We start from the raw sequence: 21,612 nt of genomic DNA, 5'->3' as shown, positions 1-21,612 counted from the left end.
CCTTTTGTAGACGTTAATACAACTATGAACACCAACAACCACATGACCTAGATTCCGACACCGAGAACCCCAGTTTGGATGCGATGGAAGATCCTGCCCCAGCTTATGGGATCTCGCATGATCATCAGGTGGATCATGAGTGGATGCACACTTGTCAACCCGTCTATAAACCCAAACAAGCCAAGGTTTGGGGCAGCAAGGGCTGGAGAGGCGTGGACTGTGTCACCACGGGGTGAAGTTGTGTCATCTCTTAGTGTGACCCCTAGCGTTGGGACAATGTCTAGCAGTGTGGCCCTGTTGTTGACAGGCATGGCATTGGTCCTTTCGGCAATCTCCATCCTAAATCGGGTCACTGACGAGTATCATCACTCGTATCCCATCAACACTGGCTGTGATAGCTGTTGCAACCGTGGAAAATGTCTCTAGAAGGGTGGGAACTTTCAAAATTAATTTGCCAAAATCTCCCCTTACTGAAGCCAAAAACTTCCAATAGATCCGTGGGAGTCTGGGGAACTTTAGGAAGATCAGGCAAAAGTTGCGGTCCTCTAACACCAGGTCAAAGTTCTAGCGCTATCGGAAGAAGAACAGTTTCCTCAGGCCAAGAGGAAACTGGCTACTCTCAAGAGTTTGTGAGGCTGCTCCGTTAAATCAAAATCTACTTGGAAGAATCCCCTTCCAAGCAAGCCAGCATCAGTAAACAAAATCTACTTGGAAGAATCCCCTTCCAAGCAAGCCAGCATCAGTAAAGTGCGAGGCAAGCTCTATGTGGAGTGCTGCCAGGATCCAATCCCTAGCCTGAGAGTGGGAAGGATGAGACCCGAAAATCTTTTCAATGAGTGTGGTCTTGACTTCTTTATCAAAATGTGCTTGTAAGGTCATAAGCTCATCTTTCGAGAAATGGATTGTTTTCCCGGCCAATGGGGCTGGAGGATGATTGGCTTGGGCAGAAGCCATATTGCCAATCAAAGGGCCGGCAGTCGACTTCAACACAATAAGATGCAGGCAAAGAAGCAGGAGAGGCTGGAGGAGGGGCTTATCTACGTAGGCAAGGGGAGAAGGAGGCAGTCAAACAGAGAGAATGCGGGCAAGGAAGAATGAAAGTGCGCAGATAAGAGGGGTATGGCGGCAAGTAGGAGATGCAGGTAAAGAGGTGAATTCCAGCCACGAGGGAAATGCATAGAAGAGAGGGGGAATGGCAAGCAGAAAGCGAAGGGAAAGAGTAGTGGGCAAGAGGAGAATGATTGGCTAGGGCAGAAGCCATATTGCCAATCAAAGGGTGGGCGGCTGAGTTGAACACAATAAAAAATGTGGATGCAGGCAAAGAAGCAGGAGAGGCTGGAAGAGGGGCCTATCTACATAGGCGAGGGGAGAAGAAGGCAGGGAATGGGGGCAAGAAGGTGAATGGCTGATAGAATGGAAATGCGAAGATAAGAGAGGTATGGCGGCTAGAAGGAGATGCGGGTAAAGGGGTGAATGGCTGGCACGAGGGAAATGCTTAGAAAAGAAGGGGGAATGGCGAGCAGAAAGCGAAGGGAAAGAGTTGCGGGCAAGAGGAGAAGGTAGCACGCAGGTGGAGAGGTGCGTAGCTCAGGACATACGGGGAGCTACGAATCAAAACATTTTTGTCATTTTTAAATATCGTCTTACAAAAGCACTGCCTAGACACTTTTTTCACATCAACATAGAAAAGCTATAAAAGTGACCTTCTCGTAGTTGGCAAGGCGAGCCTTGAAATCCTTCGATGCTTCTCCAAAATCTGGCCTTTTAAATTGAACAGTATTAAGGGTTAGAAGGATTCTATCTAAAGACCTCAAGATAATAATAAGGAATTAAAATTAAAACACAAGGCTTTTCTTTGGACTTTGGAATCTGCATCTACCAAGGCCCCATGAGCAGTTACGTGGGAACAATACACCACACACACACACACACACACAAATCTGTACCAATGCATCTCCGTGCTTAGAAAAGAATGGTGCCTTACATATCTACATAATCTGGGCTTTGCTGAATCTTAAGTTGTATATTCCGATCGATTACTGCCCAATCGTTGCAAATAATTTCCAGAAAAATAACCTGCAAAAGAAAAACCACCCTCTTCTGAGCGATGTAACACATTGAGAAGATGCGTATAAAAGTGAAAGAGCTGTCCAACCTTGCACTTGCCCTCAGAAATATTCAAAAGCATTCTTCGCCTTTGTGCTGTGCTATTTGTTGCATCGAATATGCCAATCTGAAGCGAGGGCGAAAAACAGTTGAAGCACAGTGCATTCAAGAAAACACTCAGAAACACTGACACAGTAACTGGAACCTTACTTGTCCTCCTCCTTGCATCCATGTCAGCATATCTTCCATTGCCAATGCTGCTACCTGCCCATTTTTTTTTTCAGAAAAGAGACTCTGCCTGCCCATTTTTATTTCATGATCAATTTTACTTTGGTTAGACAGACTCCACTTTCGGGAAAATCCAGAGATCTTGAGAATGCAAGACAAGGTTGAGATTCAAGAAAATCAATCAACGACAAGGTGAAACTGGATTAAGAAGAGCTTCCTACAAGCTGTAAAAGACAACATGTTATTTGTTATATTAAATTTAAATTCAAACGCATGCAAGCGTGGGAGAGATATGATGTGCACAATACATATAAAGAAACAAGTGTAGAGTGGAGAAATGCACTCAAATGAGAGAGACGCAGATATCATGTTTGGCTAGAAGTGAAGTTCTGTAAAAAAACATCTAGTACAGAGGTAAAGGGAGGAAGCTTGAAGGGCTTCTTCAACTTGCCTTGATCTCTCTCCCTTGAGAGGATGGAAACCTACAGATCTTTGTGGAAGCTTTCTAGACGTATCCTAAAAGACATGGAGAAAAAATGTCATAGGCTAATGAAGCTATAAACGTCCATGCTTAGAAACTTGAGGTTCATGGGGGAAGCAATTGTTAACCTTGGCGATCCAAGTGACAACATCATCATAAGGTGCCTATGCATTGTTGTCATTTAGCATTACACAAATTTTCAATTTAGCACAAAATTGAGAAAAAGGTGCAGAAAGATGATGTGAACAATGATGTGATGTGCAAAGAGAGTTTTCACACAGACATCTAGACACCTAGATGACAGGAAAAGCGATCATGGGACCTAGCATCAAGTAATAACAAGGTATTCAACTGCTTTTGAGATCACTTATTATTGTGTAAATCCTTTTTTCCCACTCGTCCACATTCATCCTAGAAATTTGGGAGCGAATTCTTCTGAGATTCCTGCTATTAGACTAGGAGAACTGACTGCTGGCGGTATGTCCTTTGAAACTCATCTTCAAACCAAGAGTTTTTCACTTTGCAAGTAAGCAGAAACTCCTCCCAGACAACCCATTTGAGGAACTTATCTTAGTCCAAGAGCTCTCAAAACTTAACACAGGAGGAGAGCTGAATGACTGCAGAATCAGCTTGCCACAAGCAAAACGAGAGTTGAACTGAATAGATGGCTCTATAAGCAACTAATCGCTATAAAGAATGGGAAATAGGATCAAGAATTCTTTGCACTTATTGGTGCTGTTTTTTCAGATTCTACAACTCAACAAGAAATCCGAGAAGAAGTTAGTTGCTGTAGGCTCCCCTTCAAGCTAGCCAAGGAACCTCAGGTGCAATGTTATCTGTTGAAAGCCACCTTGTAGGGGTGGACTCCTGGACAAACTGCCATAAATACCAGAAACAAGAAAGAAACGAAGGATTCATTGCATACGTACTTACCTGTAGCCCGCCAGACTGCCCCACCAAGTGTTCAGCTGACAAGTGTTCAGCTGACAAGTGTCCAGCTGATAACACAAGTGGCATCCAGCACCACTTGCAGCCCTCTCCATTGGCTACCTACTTCTGGCACTTTTACTGGGATCAGTGGCACATTCCAGCGCTTGCATGTCGTGCCAGCAGAATGGCAATTAGTGGCAACTGCAGAAATTACGCCTTGGTGCACCTACCATGGGATGACCACTTGCATAAACATGTAACTCTGGGATTGCCAAGCGTTAGTGTTTCACTCTCATTCTGTACTGTCTCTTGAGTCATCTTGTTGATTGTCTCCCTCTCATGTCATTGTGTAGTCTTGGGTCCATGATAAGCATAGTGTCTTGTCAGAGTTGTCCGAGGGACTAGTGGAGCAGGGCAGTGTAGCCACATGTCTCCCAACTCCTGAAGGCATACTGCATAGCGTGAACCCATGACAGACTGGTGTCACAAACCCTAGTGTGCCGGCAGCAAGGTCTTTGTACATTACCAATAATATAGTTGCCCCTTTCTAAGTGGGTGTTTCTAGTCGACACAAGATGATCCTGTATGGGGCCTAGGCTCAAGTGGCATCACAGACTAACCAACATGAGGAGATGGAAATATAAACCCCTGAATCTCTTCCATTCTGATGGAGCATACCTTGCATGAGGGGCATGATGGCATGCCATATCTTGCATGTCCTCCCTTGGCTGATTACTACCATGCCATCATACCCGTCTCACATATGGCTTCTCATCAAAATCTTTTTTCAAAGGCCTACATACTTCCAGACAAAAACAATGCATTGCAAGAGTCAAAAAGAACAGATGGTACGTGGACATGCACAAAAACACAGTTTGCGGATGCTTGCCATGAATACTTTTCTCGCATTTTTGTTGCCTTCCTCCCACTTTCGAGGGAGGATCTTGATGCGCAAGAACTTTGATTACAACAAGTTATGCCTGCCATAACACGCCAAGAGGCTAACAATATGGATGATTCCTTCACAGATGAAGAATTGGATAATGCTATAAAAAGGTCTAGGCAAATGAAAGCCTCCACGCTAGTATTGCTCTCTCTCTTGGGATTTTCTTAATGATTTGTTCAGAAATCTCTGCGCTCGTTTTCTTGGGAGGCGTTTTGGATGAATGTTCTGCCATGTTGGTTGCCTTTCTCCTTCGCTACCAGATTATACAGACTTCCTTGACTCGACTAGATTCTGGGCATTGTCGACTATCTACCATGCTTGGAATCAGTTGCTCTTCTCTGGAGATTCTCTTCGGCTCTTTTCTTACTTCTAGAGAGCCCCTTCTACAATCCCTCCGAGATTCTCATGAAACCGGAGGCCTTTCCTTCCAACAACTAGAATTGTTTTCCCACTGTTTCTGAAATGAGTGGTAGCTGCCCCACTTTGGGACAGCTATGAATGTATATTTGTTTTCCCTTATGAGACAACGGTTTCACTAAAAAAAAGTAAGTGTGCTTACGTGTGTGAACAGACTCTTAAGGCTATTTTCTGTGTGTGTGTAAGTAAGCAATGATGTCATAGCCCATGCAATGTGTCATTGGCTCTGTGTGTGTGACTTAGTCAAAAGATAAGGCTCTAAGCCTATAAAAGTCTTGAACTTGGCGAAAGATTTACACATCATTAATCTAATCATCATTGAGTCGTGCAACACTCTGGGCTTCATCATCATCTCTCTGTCACACCATGGAGAACTTCCATCCACCTTAGCCTGTAAACCCTAACCCCAAACTTGATAAGGATGATAGTAGCTCTAGAAGGACTATGGTTATGAATGTTCTCAAAGAGATAGATCTCCCTAGAGCCCCTTCACCCACCCCACCCCCCCTCTCTCAGCCTTCCTTGCATAGCCCCCCATTCCTTCCCGCTTGTTCGGGCCACCCCTGCCCTGCCCTTCCTCCGCCTCGTCTTTAGTGCGCCACCTGCCCATCTGCCTCTCTAAATTTTAACAATTTTTCCATCTCCCGTCTCTTTGAATTTTTCATCTCTCCCTAATCTTCCGGATTTTCCACACTACTCGCCAAAATCCAAGTGATTGTACCTGCATCTAGAGTCCGGAATTTTATATGTTTCGAATTCAAGATTCAAAAATCTATTGTGTTTTATTGTTTATTGGTCATCTATATGGGTATAACGGTTTTATTTTTTGAAACTCATCAGTCCTTTTGCCAGGGATCAAATGTTTTTATGCAAACTTCAAAGCCTAAAAGACCTCGAAACAAATAAAACCTCAAGAATTTTCTTGTGTCTATGATCTTAACATGGACTTCCTCATCCCTAACAAGGTGCTGTGGTCCAACATGACCAATAGGCGGGAGGAAGAGACTGCTGATGATGACACATCTTTTCGTTTTCCTAGTAAAGGCTTTCCACTTTTTTAAAGAAAGCTGTCACTACTTCAAGCCTCTTATACAAGTAGTACACCAAAAATGTCTTTTTAAGAGATAGCTGTCACTACTTCAAGCCTCTTATACAATTAGTACACCAACAGGTGTGTAGCCTAGTGGTGTGGGTTTGTGATAGGGAAGGTGTTGGGGGTGTGTGTGTGTGGGGGGCGGGGGGGGGGGGGGGGGGGGTCTCCCGAGTTCAAATCCATGCAGGCTCCCTGGTGACAGCATCCGGGCCGTTTGCGGCCATAATTGTACCGCCTTCGGGCTGGAGACCAAGCCACCTTCGGCTGGGCACTCAAGTTGCTACTGCCGGAAGGATCTACTCAAAGGAGGGGGAAAGAAGGTCTTTTCAAGAGATAAATTTTAATATTGAAGTAGTTTAAATTATGTAACTGGCAATCCATTTACATAGCCCTAAAAAGGGCAGTGTATAACATAAAGAGACAGCATATCACGGTTAAAGAAACGTATATACCTCATTGCGTGCATCCAGCCCTTCTTGGTTGTCGGATCGAAAAAAATCAGCATTCTGTTGTTTGGAGAAAAAAAGAACAGCACGACAAGCAGTTCAGCTCTAAAGTAGGTTGTCCCCATAAAAGATCATAATAACTCCAGACACTGCATCTGATTGGATGTTTCATCTATGGCTATGTGACAGCTGACACAAAATAGAGATTCAAACATTTGTCACAGAAATTTGATACGTGCAGCTGCACAAAACCTGTTAAGATTTCTCCGTTGTATTTTTCTATGGTAGTACTCCGGTCTCTAGGCCTCGTTGATGGTCTTTGACTCCTATCAATGGGTCGGAAAAGGATGTAATCATTTTTCAAATTGTGAGTTTTCTGGTGAAATTTTTGCTTCCTTAAAGTTCCTCTCAAAAGCCTAGGCACACTTGGGGCTGTACTAAACATCTTTCGGCTTGCAAGGAAGCATTAAAATCAATTGGACTAGATTAAGTGGGTTCTTGGGCCATGTCTACAAGAACCTTAAATGACATGAATGGAATTTAAGTAGAACCTGAAAAAGAAATGTCAACAGTAAATACAAAATTCACAACAGTTTGCACCAGTTCTGAATAGCATTTGAAACCAATTATTGACTAGTTTGCTAAGGTAGTACTGGTCAATCAGGCTGTCTTGGCAAAAATTAGATCCTTCTATGAGTCAACCGATTACCAAGTCCTCTAAATTACCAAGTCCTCTAAATTGCCAAGAAAGATTCCCAAGCAAGACATTGAAAAGGAATCTCCCTCCATAGCTGGCTGCACAAAGAGGGAAACTAGGGTATTTCGAAGCAATAGAAATTCTAAAAAAGTAATGGTACCCTTCCTCTTCATGGCAGGCAAGCATTAAAAGTTTTCGAGACTCAACCCTCTCCCGCCTCTTCATCGCCTCCTCCTTTCTTCCAGTGCACACCTCTCCTTGGCCTTTCTTTCCTACTCACGCCCCCGCCTTACTGCCCCCCTATCACACGTCCATCCCCTGCCTCGCTGCTGATCATGTCACACATCCATCCACCGCCTCCTCTCCAGGCTGCGAGTCCTTCCCCCTTTGCCGCTGTCTGCCTCCCTTCTTCCTCCTCTTGTCGCTCCCCTTTCTTTCCATCCCTCCCTCCGCTTCCCTCTCAGAAAGTTGTTGCGCTCCGGATGTTTTTCTTTCGGGAAATGCTGGCTTTCTTTGGTCTTCACCCCTTCAAGAGGACTCCATGGCAGCCACTCCATCAACCCCGACCGAGGCCTCCCCACCCCCTGCCTTTTCTCTGAAGTGCACCTCGAGCTTCCAGCATCAAGAGTAGCCTCCCTCAAAGCCTCAACACTTGCATGCAAGATTGTGGGTAGCCTCCCACCAGCGCGCAACCAACTTTGTGACCTGCTCTAGGCCAGCCTCCTTGGTGAGCCGGGCAAGATTATAGATATCCATACCCTTGGGCGTAGCTACTACCAAGTGGAGTTCGACACCCCAGCAGCTTCAGACCGTGTGCTTCATCTGGGCCTCGTTGCGGTGCGCACAGCTCAAGCATTTTTCACACGTTGGCAGCACGGCTTTGTTCCCACCCTGGACCCTCTTGCTGGAGTATCTAGATTCCTGGTCAAAGTCTATTTTCTAGGCCTCATGTAGGAGTACCTTCCCCTTGTCCCTATCATTGGTGTTGAGATGTCAAGCTCAACACGAGCTGACACTCATGTAGTGCCTGGTTGACTTTTCTACCTTTACACCACTGGCGCATTTGATAGCTGACACGATGGATCTTCACCAGTGATTCTACAATTGGACTACACATACCTATTTAGCATACTTATCTTGCCAGCTCACCTATTTAGCATGTTCAAACTATGGACCACTTGTACATAGTACTCTAATACTTATGTTGGTTTTCAATCATCGTTTGTAGACTTCTTTTGAGAGCAACACAGAGAATATTTCCATAGTTACCAGGGGACGGGGACGGGGACGGCTAAAGGTAGGGAACGGGGACGGGGGGTGGGGACGGCACTCAAAATTGTTAATTTTAGAGGAGTAAAGAATCAAGATTAATCAATCAATAGCAACAAGCTTTCTAACTCCAAAAGTTCTGAATCATGATACACATTACATTTAAAATTAAATTACGCTACGAGGTGCAAGAGTCAAGAGTCAAGACTTGCAAAGTCGGAAAAGAAAGACTTTAAAGTTGATAACATTAAATAGATATACTCAAAAGATGTTGGGGCCTAGGCGATACAAAATATAAGTCACTCGCTCTCATACTCTGCGCTCCCAATAAGAGAGGTGCTAGCCTCATGATCATGAGTGCGTGAAGTGTGGATGGGGGTTGTGTCATCCAATGAAGGCTCATGATGAGAACCATCTGTCCCACCCTCCTGTGCAATAGTTGTAGCTGCCTCCTCTTGTTCCATCTCCCACTGTGTAAAAGTATCGGCATTGCATCTTGCACTCTTGCCAATCATGCGCAAGTTTGCGCTAATGAAGACAAGATCATTAGCTCTTTCCACCCCAAGCCGATTTCTTTTCTTTGATGAAATGTGACTGTAGGAGGACCATAATTGCTCTAGGCAAGAAGAGCTAACGGACTGGCTCAAGATCCGGATCGCCAACTGTTGTAGCTCTGGTCCATCTGATCCGAAGTCCTCCCACCATAATGCTGCACCAACCTTGAATCTGTCCTGCTGCGCATCTGCACATCCATATGAGCCTTGAAATGCCCTGTAATTAGAGAGCTGGTCTCTAATTTTGCGCCTGATTTCTGCATCCGGCGTGAGGCGATCCAAGATGAGTCTCCAACCGTTGCTCACCTCTTTATCACCCTCTTGCCCTTTTTCCTGAAATTCTGGGTCCACCATAAAAGCAGCTGCATGTAAAGGAGAGGAATATGAGCTCCATCTCGCCACACAAAGCAAGTGGATCTCGTCATATCTATCTACGTCTGGCTCAAGCTTCTCAAGACTCTCTATCATCTGGTCCATGGCTTCATATACTTTGCCGATGCATGGCTGCATAGCATCAACAATCCTGAGCAAGTGGACAATGGGATGCACCATGGCGTCAGTGCGCTTGAGGTCCTCCCAAAAATCAGCATCGTCGACCTTTTTCTTGCATGAAATCCCTACCTGTGTACGTGCAAAAGATGAGGAGCAAAACTCATCACTGATGAATAATTGCCGCACGGCACCCTGACAATCCTTCAAGCGATGCAACATAAGAAAGTTGTATGCAAAGCAAGTGTCCGAGTACTTGAGAAGGACCTTTGTGGACCTCTTCCCAAACTCGGATCGAAGGTATGTGTGATTGTTGATGAAGGTCACAATTGCACATGCATCATCAATCACCGATTCAATCCATGACAATTTTCCAATATCTTTCAAAAGATTATTGAGACAATGTGCCATGCAAAAAGAGACGGTGATTTGAGGATACATACTCTCAAGAATAGCTCCCGCTGCCCTATTTGTCACCTCACCATCCGTGACGAAACCGATCACACATTCGGGGCCGATAATCTCGACAGCACTACTCCACTCAGCAGCAAGTACATCCGCACTCTTTCCCGTCCCTGAAGCATCATGTGAGGAGACAAGGCCATGGATAGACCTTTTCCGCGTGTCACTCCATCCATCTGCAATCAAAGAGACTCCATTGCGAGCCCATTGTCTCTTTGTGTTTGCCACCGCTTGCTCAACAAGGCGTTTCTCCTTGTCAAGCATAGTGGTCCGCAAGGTTTCGGAGGATGGAGGTGTGTAGTGAGGACCGTACTCGCCAATCTTCTTCACCATCGTTTTGAAGTACTCGGACCTATTTATCATTTCAAAAAAAAAGAGGGTAAGTAATTAGAATGGCAAAATGGTGACCCATGAATCGTGACTCGTGAGACATGATGATGAAATCATGTGAGTGAAATACGTACCGTGCCACACGAAAAGCAATGTGGTCATGAAGAAAGAAGCGGGCCACCGCGGCATCAACCTCCTCCTTCTTTTTGGGATCCCAACTCCCCTCAAGAGTACTTAGCCGACGAGAGAGAGAGGGTGGACTAGGTTGCGGCATTGAGAAGGCGGCTTGTGTGAAGCCTCGAGTAGTGCCACGAGGAGGACGTGATAGAGGGGTAGATGAAGATGCACCACCACCGGATGTAGAACCTGATGTTTGGGTTGGAGTGACATAAGTGTTGGGATCCACTCCACGCACCCTTTGGCTTGCACTCAAAGCTTGATGGGCGGCAAGCTTTGCAAGAAGCTCCTTTCTTATCTCCGGTGTGACCCGCTCACAAAATTTCACCTCATGACCGGGCTCATGCAACAAATGGGCCCTCACCCTATTGGCCCCACCCACACGCTTATATGGGCAAAGCTTGCATGTCCATGGACATGCACCCCCTGGATGAGTAGGAGGCTCGAAGTTGACCTCATCCCACCATGACCACCCATCCGTTCTCACCCTATTGGCCCCACCCACACGCTTATATGGGCAAAGCTTGCATGTCCATGGACGTGCACCCCCCGCATGAGTAGGAGGCTCGGAGTTGACCTCATCCCACCATGACCACCCATCCGTTCTACTCCTACCGCCCGCACGAGAAGAGGATGCCATGAATAGTTAGTAACTTGGTAGTAGTCTAGTAGAAGAGGGTGGAGAGAGCTCAGAGGGTAGAGTAGAAGAAGAAGTAGAGGGAAGATTGAAGTAGTCTAGTAGGAGAGGGTGGAGAGGAAGGTGGTGGAGTAGGAGAGGGTGGAGAGGAAGGTGGTGGAGTAGGAGAGGGAGATAGTGGAGAGGAATGCTTGAGTAGGAGAGGGAGATGGTGGAGAGGAACTCAAGTCTTGGAAGTTGGAAGGCTTGAGTAGAAGAGGAGTAGCTTGCAGCCCATTATATAGCATATGGCAGCTGGCTCTCTCTCTCTCTCTCTCTCTCTCTCTCTCTCTCTCTCTCTCTCAAACTCTCAAACGGCCAGCCGCCAACGGCTAGTAGCCGTTATCTGAAAAAAAAAACGGCTGGAATTGTAGCCATTGCAGACGTCCCCCCGTCCCCGGCTGACAACGTCCCCCCGTCCCCCCGGGCGGGGACGCCCGTCCCCTGGTCACGTCCCGTCCGTTCCGTCCCCCAGGCCATCCCACCGCCGTTACGCAAATGCCGTTGTTCGGGACGGCGTTCCCACGTCCCACGTGGGCGTCCCACCGTCCCCCTGTCACTATGAATATTTCAGCCTTCCATCTTTGTGTGTGTTCTATCCATTGTTGTGTGAGTGTGTGCATGTATATGTATGCTTGTTTGGTCTGTGTCTGTGTGTCATGTGTACGTGCATGCCTGCTCGACCTGCTCACCCCCTTGTGTGTGTGCACGTGTGGTGAGACGCTCGCCTGCTCACTCCCTTCTAGTTCTGCTAGCCTGTGCGACTCCTTGACTGTATGTGTGAGGCTCGCCTGCTCTCCCGCTTGACTATTCATGTTTGTGCCTTGCTCGCCTGCTGCTCAGCTCCATTTGCTTGCTACTCGCTGCCTCTTCTTGTTTCATAGCTTCCATCTTTTTTTTTCTCTTCAGCCTCTTGGCTGCCTTGTGTGTGTGTGTGCACGGGCCATGGAATCTCATTATGGCAAGATTTTTGAGGCCTCTTCTCTCACGCAGGAAGGTCGACAGGCTCGTCGCTTGTTTTTATCTCAAGTTGCTCCGATTTTATCGGCCCACCAGGCTCAGCTTTTGGAAGCCGCTTTCACGGAGACAGAATTGTATGCCAGTTTGTGTGATTTGGGCCGTTGGAAATCTCCCGGTTGGGATGGCCTTACTGTAGAATTTTTCTTGTCGTTTTGGCACTACCTGGACCAGCCACTATTGTTAATGATAAACAGGGCATGGGAGCAACAAGTTTTGCCTTCGTCTTGGAAAGAAGGCTTGCTCAAGTTGATTCCAAAGCAAGCACTTTGTGAAGAGTTCTCGCAATGGAGGCCGATTACGCTCATGCCTGTGGTTTATAAATTGCTGGCTAAAATGCTTGTCAATAGACTTAAAGGGTTTTTGCATGATGGTTTGCATCCATCTCAGTATGGCTTCATTCCACGAAGGCAAATTACTGATAATCTAGCAAATGTCATCATTGGCATGGAGTATGCGAAATACACTCGACAAGATGTATTGGTCATGCAGGTTGACATTGAAAAGGCATTTGACACTGTTCTTTGGGATTACATTGCAGATACCATGCTTCGGCTGGGATTTGGGCCTAAGCTATCCTCTGTGGTTTATTTCTTGTATGCTGACAGTACCTCTGCCGGTTTGTTGGATGGTTTTCTCAAAGATCCTTGGCATTTGGGACGTTCAGTAAGGCAAGGTTGTCCTCTCAGTGCTTTGCTTTATGCGATTGCTACTCATCCCCTGCTTATGTATTTGGAGTCTTTGACTTCGTCTGGAAGATTGCAGGGCCTGAAATTACACTCTGGGAAACATTTTATTGGGCAAGCTTATGCAGATGATTCTCTCTTTATGCCTCGCAATCACCAAGATGATGTGGAACAAATTATGCACACTCTTCATTTGTTTGGATTGGCAGCAGGCCTCAAAGTGAATTTTCGTAAATCCAAACTATTGGCTCTAACTGAGTATGATTGGCATAAGCTGCTCTGGCCAGGCGAACTTGTTCCTCCAAACATTATAGTTCGTCATTTGGGTTATCCGCTGGGTTGGACTGTATCGGCTACACGGAAATTGGATTGGGTAGCTGAGCGCTTGCACTCCAAGTTACATTATTGGAAGTTGTCCACTTGGCCGCTTCATGTGCGTCTTAGAATTGTGCAATGCATTCTTGTAGCTTATGTGCAGTTTTATCTACCTTTGCTATATTGGTCTCAATCCCGCTTGAAGTCCCTTATGTCAAGTATATTGGCGCATTTCTGGCGCACTTCATCTCGTGGAAAGGGCCTCAGATTGTTATCCATGGACAAGTTATGCTCTCCTAAGCGCCTTGGAGGGCTGAATATTTTGGATTTGAGACGTCATGTTTTGGCTAGGAAAGCTATGCTTTTGCCGGTTTTGTTGGACCAGCAGCAACCCTGGACTCTCATGGTGTCCCATTTGTGTCGGCATATTGTCACGCCATTCTATGGTCATTGGCAACCCACATACTGGGATCTTATATGTGGAAAACTTGAAGGACACATTCCGGGATGTCCTTTCACTTCTTCTCTCATTATTGATTGGAAGGAAGTTACTTCACATATGATATGGCATGGTTCCCGATCTTTGATGGGCAATTCCCTGCGGCTAGAGAGTTTGCATTGGAGTCATGTATTTTCTTCCACTTTGGTTGACCGTTCACCTCGTCAAGCATATTTTCTATCTCAAAAAGGAATATGTCAGATACATCAGGTGGTGGATGACACTGGTCAGGTTCTTTCCTTCTCTGTTGCGGCGGATCGTTTTCAATTGGGATCCCATTATTCTCATCTTTGGAGAGAAATTCAGCGGATGATTGCTGATATTTCTCCTTTACCTCGCTTGAATGTGGATTCCCGTCTATCTGATTGGAATCTTGGAACCACTCCTATGAAATGTATTTCAGCTGGGACAGTTTATGCCCTCTTGCAATCGGATGCATGGATAGTCAGACATGGTAATCAGCTATGGTCTCTCTCCAAATCTTCAATGTGGTGGAAACGTACATTGTTTCGCATTTGGAAAAGTCATCTGCCTCTCAAAGAACGCCTGTTCTTGTGGCGCTGTTTGGTTGGTGCTCTTTCTGTTGGTAGCTTGTTACATGCACGTCATATTGCGCCTTCACGTTGTGTCCGATGTAAAGCTACTGAGGAGACTGTCCCACATTTACTATGGGGTTGCGTATGCTCCAGATCGTTCATTCGCCGGGTCTCGACTGCTCTTCGGCTTCGTTTCCCTTCGGGCATTTTTCACAGACGGTTTTGGCTTTTTGGGGTGTTACAAGCATCACAGTCTCAGTTTGCTGTATTTTTCAGCTGGGTCCGATTCTGGGTCTTTTGGACCATATGGCATGCTCGGAACAACCTCATGTTCCAAGCCAATGACATTGATCCCTTCCATTACTTCAAGTTCTCGCTTGGTCACGCGCTTCATTTTGCTTATGATGCTGGGGACATCACTCTTGATGCTTATAGGATTTACTTTGATTGCTTCTAGGTAGTGAAGCCTATGGTTACTCTTCTTTTTCTGGGTTTTCCTTGCTTAGAGGTTTCCCACTTGTAAATAAATCAAGGATTTACAAAAAAAAAAGTGTGTGTGTGTGTGTGTGTGTGAGAGAGATATATATGCGGTCCTTGTCCCAATACTCCACTATTTCTCTCTTGGGTGAGATATTGGGCTCTTTGGACAATTTGGAGTGAGCATAATTTGGCATACTTGGGTCGGCAGAATCACCAGTCATATGAATCCTTCAGAGCCTCATTGCGGCAATCATTATATGATGCCTGCCATGAGGGTGATATGGATGCTTCTTGTTTGGAGCTTTTCTCTTTATGTTTCTGACATTTGGGATACTCTCCGCTTCGGAGACTTCCCATCTTGTAAATTTATGAGCATATAAATATACTGCACTGGATATTACCAAAAAAAAAGTGTGTGTGTGTGCGTGATCTGTCCCCCTCGTCCCACAGGTAATAAAAATCGTTTTTGCATCTTATGGGATACTGATAGACCAACCCCCTCTTCTATTGCAGTTGAGATTGAGGGTGTTAATTTGGGAAAGAAATATTTTACTTTGAAATGGGGCATTTTTGCTGGAGCTTGTTTCTCTTGTCACAAGTTCGGGCATCTAGCTTCTGAGTGTCCCTCAATCCTTCATCCACCTCCTCCAGCTGCCATTCCTCAGTCATCTAATAAAGGAGGTCAAAAGACTTATGTGGAAAAGACTGAAGCTAAAGGAGCAAAGCCTTCAGTTCATACAGGGAACCAAGCCAATTCAGCTCAAAACAAGGATAAAGGAAAAAGCAAGCTAGTGGAAAATAATTCATCTTCCCACGAGGGTTGGCAGAATGCAAAGAAGACGGTGCCTCTCAAACAAAGACCTCTCCAATCTCGTAGTTGGGATGCTTCTGCTCCATCTCCTGGTCAACCTTCTACCTCTTCGGACAGCCCCATCTCAAAGGCATGGGTCAATGTAGTTAAGAAGGGTATTCCACTTTGTGAAGAAGATAATCTAGTCAGGGAATTCGATTCTGAGGGTCAGCAAGACCCTGTGGCAATGGCAGAGGCCTGATGCCTCCCTTTCTCTTTGAGGACTGCTCATCTCTTGTACATATTTTCATGCGTACTTCTCTTAAATGTTTTTCTTATAACATACAGGGCCTCTGCAATCAGCATAAATGGAGGCTCCTATGGCATTATATAAATAATACTCATCTTGATGTTGTGTGTCTGCAAGAGCATAATCAGCATTCTTTTGCTGGCCAGCATGAGTTCTTTTCAGGATATGATATATTTTATGCAGGATCTGGACAATTCTCTGGTTTGTGTATTTTAGCAAGACATGATCTGCAGCCCTGTGTAGCATATAATGATCTTTGTGGCCGATGGATGATTATCCAATGTATGATCAATGGAGAGATTTTTGAAATAGGCTCCTTGTATGCCTCTCAAATTTCAGCTTCCATAGCTCAAATGTGGGACTCCATAAACCAATATCCTTGGTCCTCAAATGCTCTACTTTGTGGTGACTTTAATAATTCTCCTCACTGGAAGGACAATACCACACATAAATCCCATATGCTTCCCTCTGAAATCCAGCAATGGGAACATATGACTTCATCACTTCATACTGCAGATTTATGGACAGCAACTCACCCTTCGGTTTTGGGATTCACATATCATCATAATGCTTTTACAGAATATTGGGCCAGGCTTGATAGATGGTATCTTATTCATGCTCAGCAATATGATGATTATACATGTCAAATGTGGACTGATTATTCTCAACAACTATCTGATCACACTCCACTTTGGCTCAACCTTTCATTTGGTATGCCTCTGGATGATATTCAGCTCTCTTTAGTCAGACATTTGTAGGTAAATCAATTATATCTTTCTCATGAAAAATTCCGGCAAATGATCAGATTGGCTTGTAAGCCATTGTTATCCCATGCTCAGGAGGATCTGGATTTTGCTTGGAACTCTTTTGTACATCGTATTCAAAATGTCATTAAGGAATATGGAAGATGGTACATGGTAGAAACCAGACAGCATATCCAGTGGGCAAAATCATACAAGCAGTCCTTGGTACAGATTAGCCATCAAAGGTCTCTTTCTGCTTCTGAACAGAATTCATTGTCTTGTGCTTCTTCCATAATTGATGCTAATGATAAACGCAAGCTTTCCAAATGGCAGACAAGGGCTAGAGTTAAACCTATGCTAGATAAGGGTTGCTCCTCGAAATCTTTCTTTCGAAATTTACACATGTACAGACAAAGTCAATCTATCATGAGAGTCGGGAAACCCGATGGTCTTTGGACCCAGACTTTATCGCAGCTAGAAAAACAATGTCTGGATCATTTTCAGCTTCTTTTTTCTCTACCATCTTCTTCTACACCTCAGGCTACATTGGCTCGGAGCAGATTTATTGAGCTTGTTTCTCCTATTGTTTCTTTGCAAAAAGCTTCAATGCTGGAAATGTCCTTTTCAGATAGTGAATTGGATGAAGCCCTCAAGCATTTGGGTAAACATAAATCCCCAAGCTGGGATGGTTTGACGGCTGAATTTTTTATAGCCTTCTGGGCTGAATTGAAGGGTCCAATCTTGAAGCTCATTAATGTAGCCTGGCAGCATCAACATCTTCCCTTAGCTTGGAAGCATGGTCTGGTTAAGCTTCTGCCCAAAAAACCTCTGTGTGAGACAATGGATGACTGGAGGCCTATCACTTTGATGCCTGTTATATATAAACTTATTGCTAAAATGTTGGTACATCGGATAAAGGATATCCTTCATGATGGACTTCATCCCAGGCAATATGGTTTTGTTCCAAGAAGGCATATACATGATAATATCTCCAATACTCTCATTGCAATGGAATATGCAAAATACTCTGCTCAGGATGTCTTGGTCATGCAGGTGGATGTGGCAAAGGCATTTGATACGGTGCAGTGGGATTATGTTTCTCAAATCATGTCTAAACTTGGTTTTGGGCCAAAGCTAGTTAATGTCATATATTGGCTTTACTCAGATTCCACTGCTCAATGCTTTATAGGGAAACATTTGTCTGAGTCTTGGACTCTAGAACGATCAGTTCGACAGGGATGCCCTCTCAGTGCTTTGTTCTATGCTATTGCTTCACATCCTTTGCTTCTTTATATGGATCATCTGGTTGATACTAGACAGTTAGAGGGGCTGCCAGATCTTTGAGGCAGCAGACCAGTGCATACTGGGGAGATACATTCTAGACATACAGCGCCACAGAGAGACATTATTACAGGCTCAGACAGCTCCAGAGGAGGGGCGACAGACACAGATTACTACATTTTTTCAGAGATCCATCCCCCTCCCAGCCCCTACACGGCAGGGAATTACTCTCCAGAGAGCAGAGACACTTAGAGCCCACAGGAGACAGAGGACACCTGGCTTTCGGACACCACGCCTATACCAGAGAGAGATGACAGAGATCAGAGCTCAGTTTCACAGAGGGTGCGGAGCGACTGGCTCGCTTCAGAGCACACCCAGGCATGTTCTTCAGGGAGCTGTGGACACCCCCTTCACTGATGTATACCATTTTATACCCCCAGTATGGTGCAGGATGGAGCTAGCTAGGTTGCATATCATGATTGTATACTCCATGCATATAGCTTTGCATTCTCCTAGTAGTAGAGCTCCATCCCCTGCACACCCAGATTCAGCTTTTTTATTCAGTACTTTTTCATTTTGTTGGGATGACAGAGGATACCCCATACAGGTACTCCGATTTGTCTCATAGGCCGAGTTCGGTCGTTTGGAAGACGTTAATAAAATCTTTCTTTCTTTCTTTCTGGTTCACGGCCTTTCATTGCACAGGCTTATGCAGATGATTCATTCTTCATGCCAAAGAACAGTCCTCTGGACACTCTTTCAGATTTCGGGTTGGCAGCTAGTCTAAAAATTAATTTTCAGAAATCAAAACTCTTACCTCTCAAGCATTGTGACTGGCATGCTATCCTGTGGCCCGGCCAGATTATTTATCCGGAAAGCATAGTAAGACATTTGGGTTATCCCATTCGCTGGAAAATCAGAAATAAGCAACAAATATCTTGGGTGCTAAACAAAATTCAGGACAAATTAGAATATTGGAAGATCTCCACTTGGCCATTGCACGTACGGCTTCGAATTGTTCAGTCCATTGTTCTGGCTTATGTCCAGTTCTACCTTCCTCTCTTACATTGGTCATCTCGAGATCTTTCTTCTTTTATGTCTCAAGCCATGGAGATTTTTTGGAAAACTAAGCTTCATAAAAAAGCTTTAAGGTTGCTCAAAATGGACCTGCTTTGCTCACCAAGAATGCATGGTGGTTTGAATATTATACATCAAATTTCATGTGCTGGCAAGAAAGATCACTATGCTCAAAACCTTTTTTCAACAAGAGCAGCCTTGGTCTATCATGTTGGCAATTTTGTGTGGTCAAATGCGCACAAATGCTTATGGTCGTTGGTTAGTTGATCCATCGGAAGTAGTACTTGGCAAATTTCAAGGTAAAATCCCTGGTTGTCCATTTTCTACTTCCTTGATTCAGGATTGGAAGAAAGTGCTCTCTCGCATCAAATGGTCTCCCCATCCTGCCTCTATAGCTTCCTCGCTTCGAATGGAAAGCATACATTGGAGTGCTGTTTTTTACTCTCCCCTTGCTGTACAACAACCAATTAGAGCTTACAATCTTATGAAGTTGGGCATCCGGTTCATTGACGACGTGGTAGATACTCGAGGGCAAATTCTTTCTTTTCCGGCAACATGCCAACAATACAATCTTGGGATGCATCATAGATCTATATGGAAAGCTATTGCGGATCTCTTACACCCTTTCATTCCGATTCCAACATTGGATGTAAGAGACAGGCTTCAAGATTGGCATCTTCAGTCTTCAAGTTCAAGATTATCCTCTCAGCCTTTGCATCTATTGACTTCTATACAAGCTTATCGATTGATATTACCTCCTCCATGGATTGCTCATCATGCTAATTCTCTTTGGCATCTGGATAAGTCTTTAGCTTGGTGGAAAGGAAAACTGACATTGATATGGAAGTTGAAAATGCCATTGAAGCAGAGACTCTTTCTTTGGAGATGCATTGTCGGTATTTTTCCAGTGGGAGTGAAATTGGCTCAAAGAAGGATTGCCTCTCCTCTTTGTCCAAGATGTCATCATACTACTGAGAGTATTCCGCATTTATTGTGGTCTTGTTCATATTCCAGAGACCTTCTGGACAAGATCTCCTATTTTTTATCTCTCAGATTTCCTGCACACAGGTTCTACAGGTTCTTCTGGATGTTTTGCACGTTATCAGCTTCTTTGTCACAGTATTCTCTTTTCTTCCATTGGATCAGATACTGGGCCTTATGGACCCTCTGGCTACAGCGAAATCATGCATATCTGAATTCACCCCTTCAGCACCCTTATGAGTTCTTCCGAGCCTCTTTGCGGCAATCCTTATATGATGTCGTACATGAGGAAGATTTGGCTGTTTCTTGTGTTCAGCTTTTCTTTTACTGTTTCTGATGGATAGGGCATAGGCTCTTTTCTTGAGCACTGCCCTGTTCTTGCATAGAACTTTTTTACTACTGTTTTTAAGTTCTAGGGTTTAGACATCCTTTTGATGTCAAACCCTTTTGTACATTTATGATATAATGCAATTTCAATGGTTTTACAAAAAAAAAAAAGTGTGTGTGTGTGTGTGTGTGTGTGTGTGTGTGATTTCGGTGAGAGTTTATACTTGTGCTTCTTTTTTCTATGAACTATTGTTTCAAAGAACTTCAGCTTCATCTCTTTTTGATGCGAGCAACTTCTCCAAGCGCTCTCCATCAGCTATGGATGCAGCTGGTTTTTCTCTTGACACGATGGGGCAGCAGGAACAAGTAATCCACAATGAAAGAAGACATGAAAAATAAGACGTGTTTCGTACAGCATCGAGCTGACCTCCCCCCACACCCCCCCAACCCAGAAAAACACAACCCCCCCAAAACCCCCCCACCCCTCTTTTTCTTTCCTCTTTCTCCACTGCCCGTCTGCATTCCCCGGCTTTTTTGTTTTTTTCCTTTCCCCTTCTTGGACTCCCGTTTCCTCGCCTCTTCCTTCAATGCTTCAAGGCATATACCAGCTAGCTTTTTATTTCGGCAAGTTTCAGCCTCTTCTGGTCTTCATCCCCCGGGACTTCATGGCAACCGTTCCGTCATCCTCGACCGAGGCCGCAATCCCTTGTCTTCCATTTTCAGAAGTGGATTTTCAGCTTCTTGCCTCGACTGTTGCATCCTTAGAGGCCTCCACTATGGTATGCAAGACTTTTGGTAGCCGCCCAGCACGCGGACAGCTCAGGGATCTTTTACAGGCTAGCCTCCTTGGTGCGCTTGGAAAGATTTCCTGATATTTATCCTCTGGGGCGTGGCTACTACTAGGTTGAGTTTGACTTGCCTGCAACATCGAATAGAGTCATGCAACTGAGCCCCATCACACTGCGTACAGCCTAGGCCTTCTTTACAAGGTGGTAGCACAGCTTCGACCCAGCATCCAACCCTCTAGCTAATGTTTCAGGCTTTCCCATGATAGTCTACTTTCCAGGCCTTAGCAGAAATCTATGGAAACCCCCTCCACCGCCGCATCGGTTCTTGCTTGGGTGGCCAGGATTCCATCCTTTTGTATCTGCATAGCCTCTTCGGAGATAGTACCGCATGCCATATCTCTTCCTCGTCTCCGGGAAGCCCCTATTCTGCAGAGAGTGGAGTACTCTGGTCTCCCAAGCCAATGCTTCATATGCAGGCAAA

General features: G+C 45.0%; 2 protein-coding genes across 13 annotated transcripts in view; both read right to left on the bottom strand.

Annotated features, from left to right (window-relative positions):
- LOC147603131 (6-phosphofructo-2-kinase/fructose-2,6-bisphosphatase-like) overlaps positions 1-21,612 on the bottom strand; it is a 235,107-nt gene that overhangs the window by 124,714 nt on the left and 88,781 nt on the right. For 11 of the 12 annotated variants that reach the window (XR_015265709.1, XR_015265712.1, XR_015265710.1 and 8 more), the window contains 5 exons: positions 6,654-6,707; positions 2,317-2,370; positions 2,156-2,233; positions 1,985-2,076; positions 1,704-1,761 (listed from right to left, as the gene is read on the bottom strand). Coding sequence is in view for 4 of the 12 variants with exons in the window: in XM_086797371.1 (XP_086653497.1) it covers positions 1,704-1,761; positions 1,985-2,076; positions 2,156-2,233; positions 2,317-2,370; positions 6,654-6,707 (336 nt within the window). In the remaining 8 variants the exon portion in view is untranslated. The remainder of the gene's footprint in view (positions 1-1,703; positions 1,762-1,984; positions 2,077-2,155; positions 2,234-2,316; positions 2,371-6,653; positions 6,708-21,612) is intronic. The other variant, XM_086797373.1, reaches the window with a different exon arrangement.
- LOC147603134 (uncharacterized) lies at positions 7,901-10,236 on the bottom strand. Its single transcript, XM_086797259.1, has one exon. It carries the CDS (start codon positions 10,095-10,097, stop codon positions 8,913-8,915), a length of 1,185 nt encoding a protein of 394 aa, XP_086653385.1. The 5' UTR covers positions 10,098-10,236; the 3' UTR covers positions 7,901-8,912.

Source organism: Cibotium barometz, chromosome 65, assembly GCF_041138505.1.
Source record: "Cibotium barometz isolate CiBa-2024 chromosome 65, ASM4113850v1, whole genome shotgun sequence".
Lineage (NCBI taxonomy): Eukaryota > Viridiplantae > Streptophyta > Polypodiopsida > Cyatheales > Cibotiaceae > Cibotium > Cibotium barometz.
This window is presented reverse-complemented; position numbering and strand designations above follow the sequence as displayed.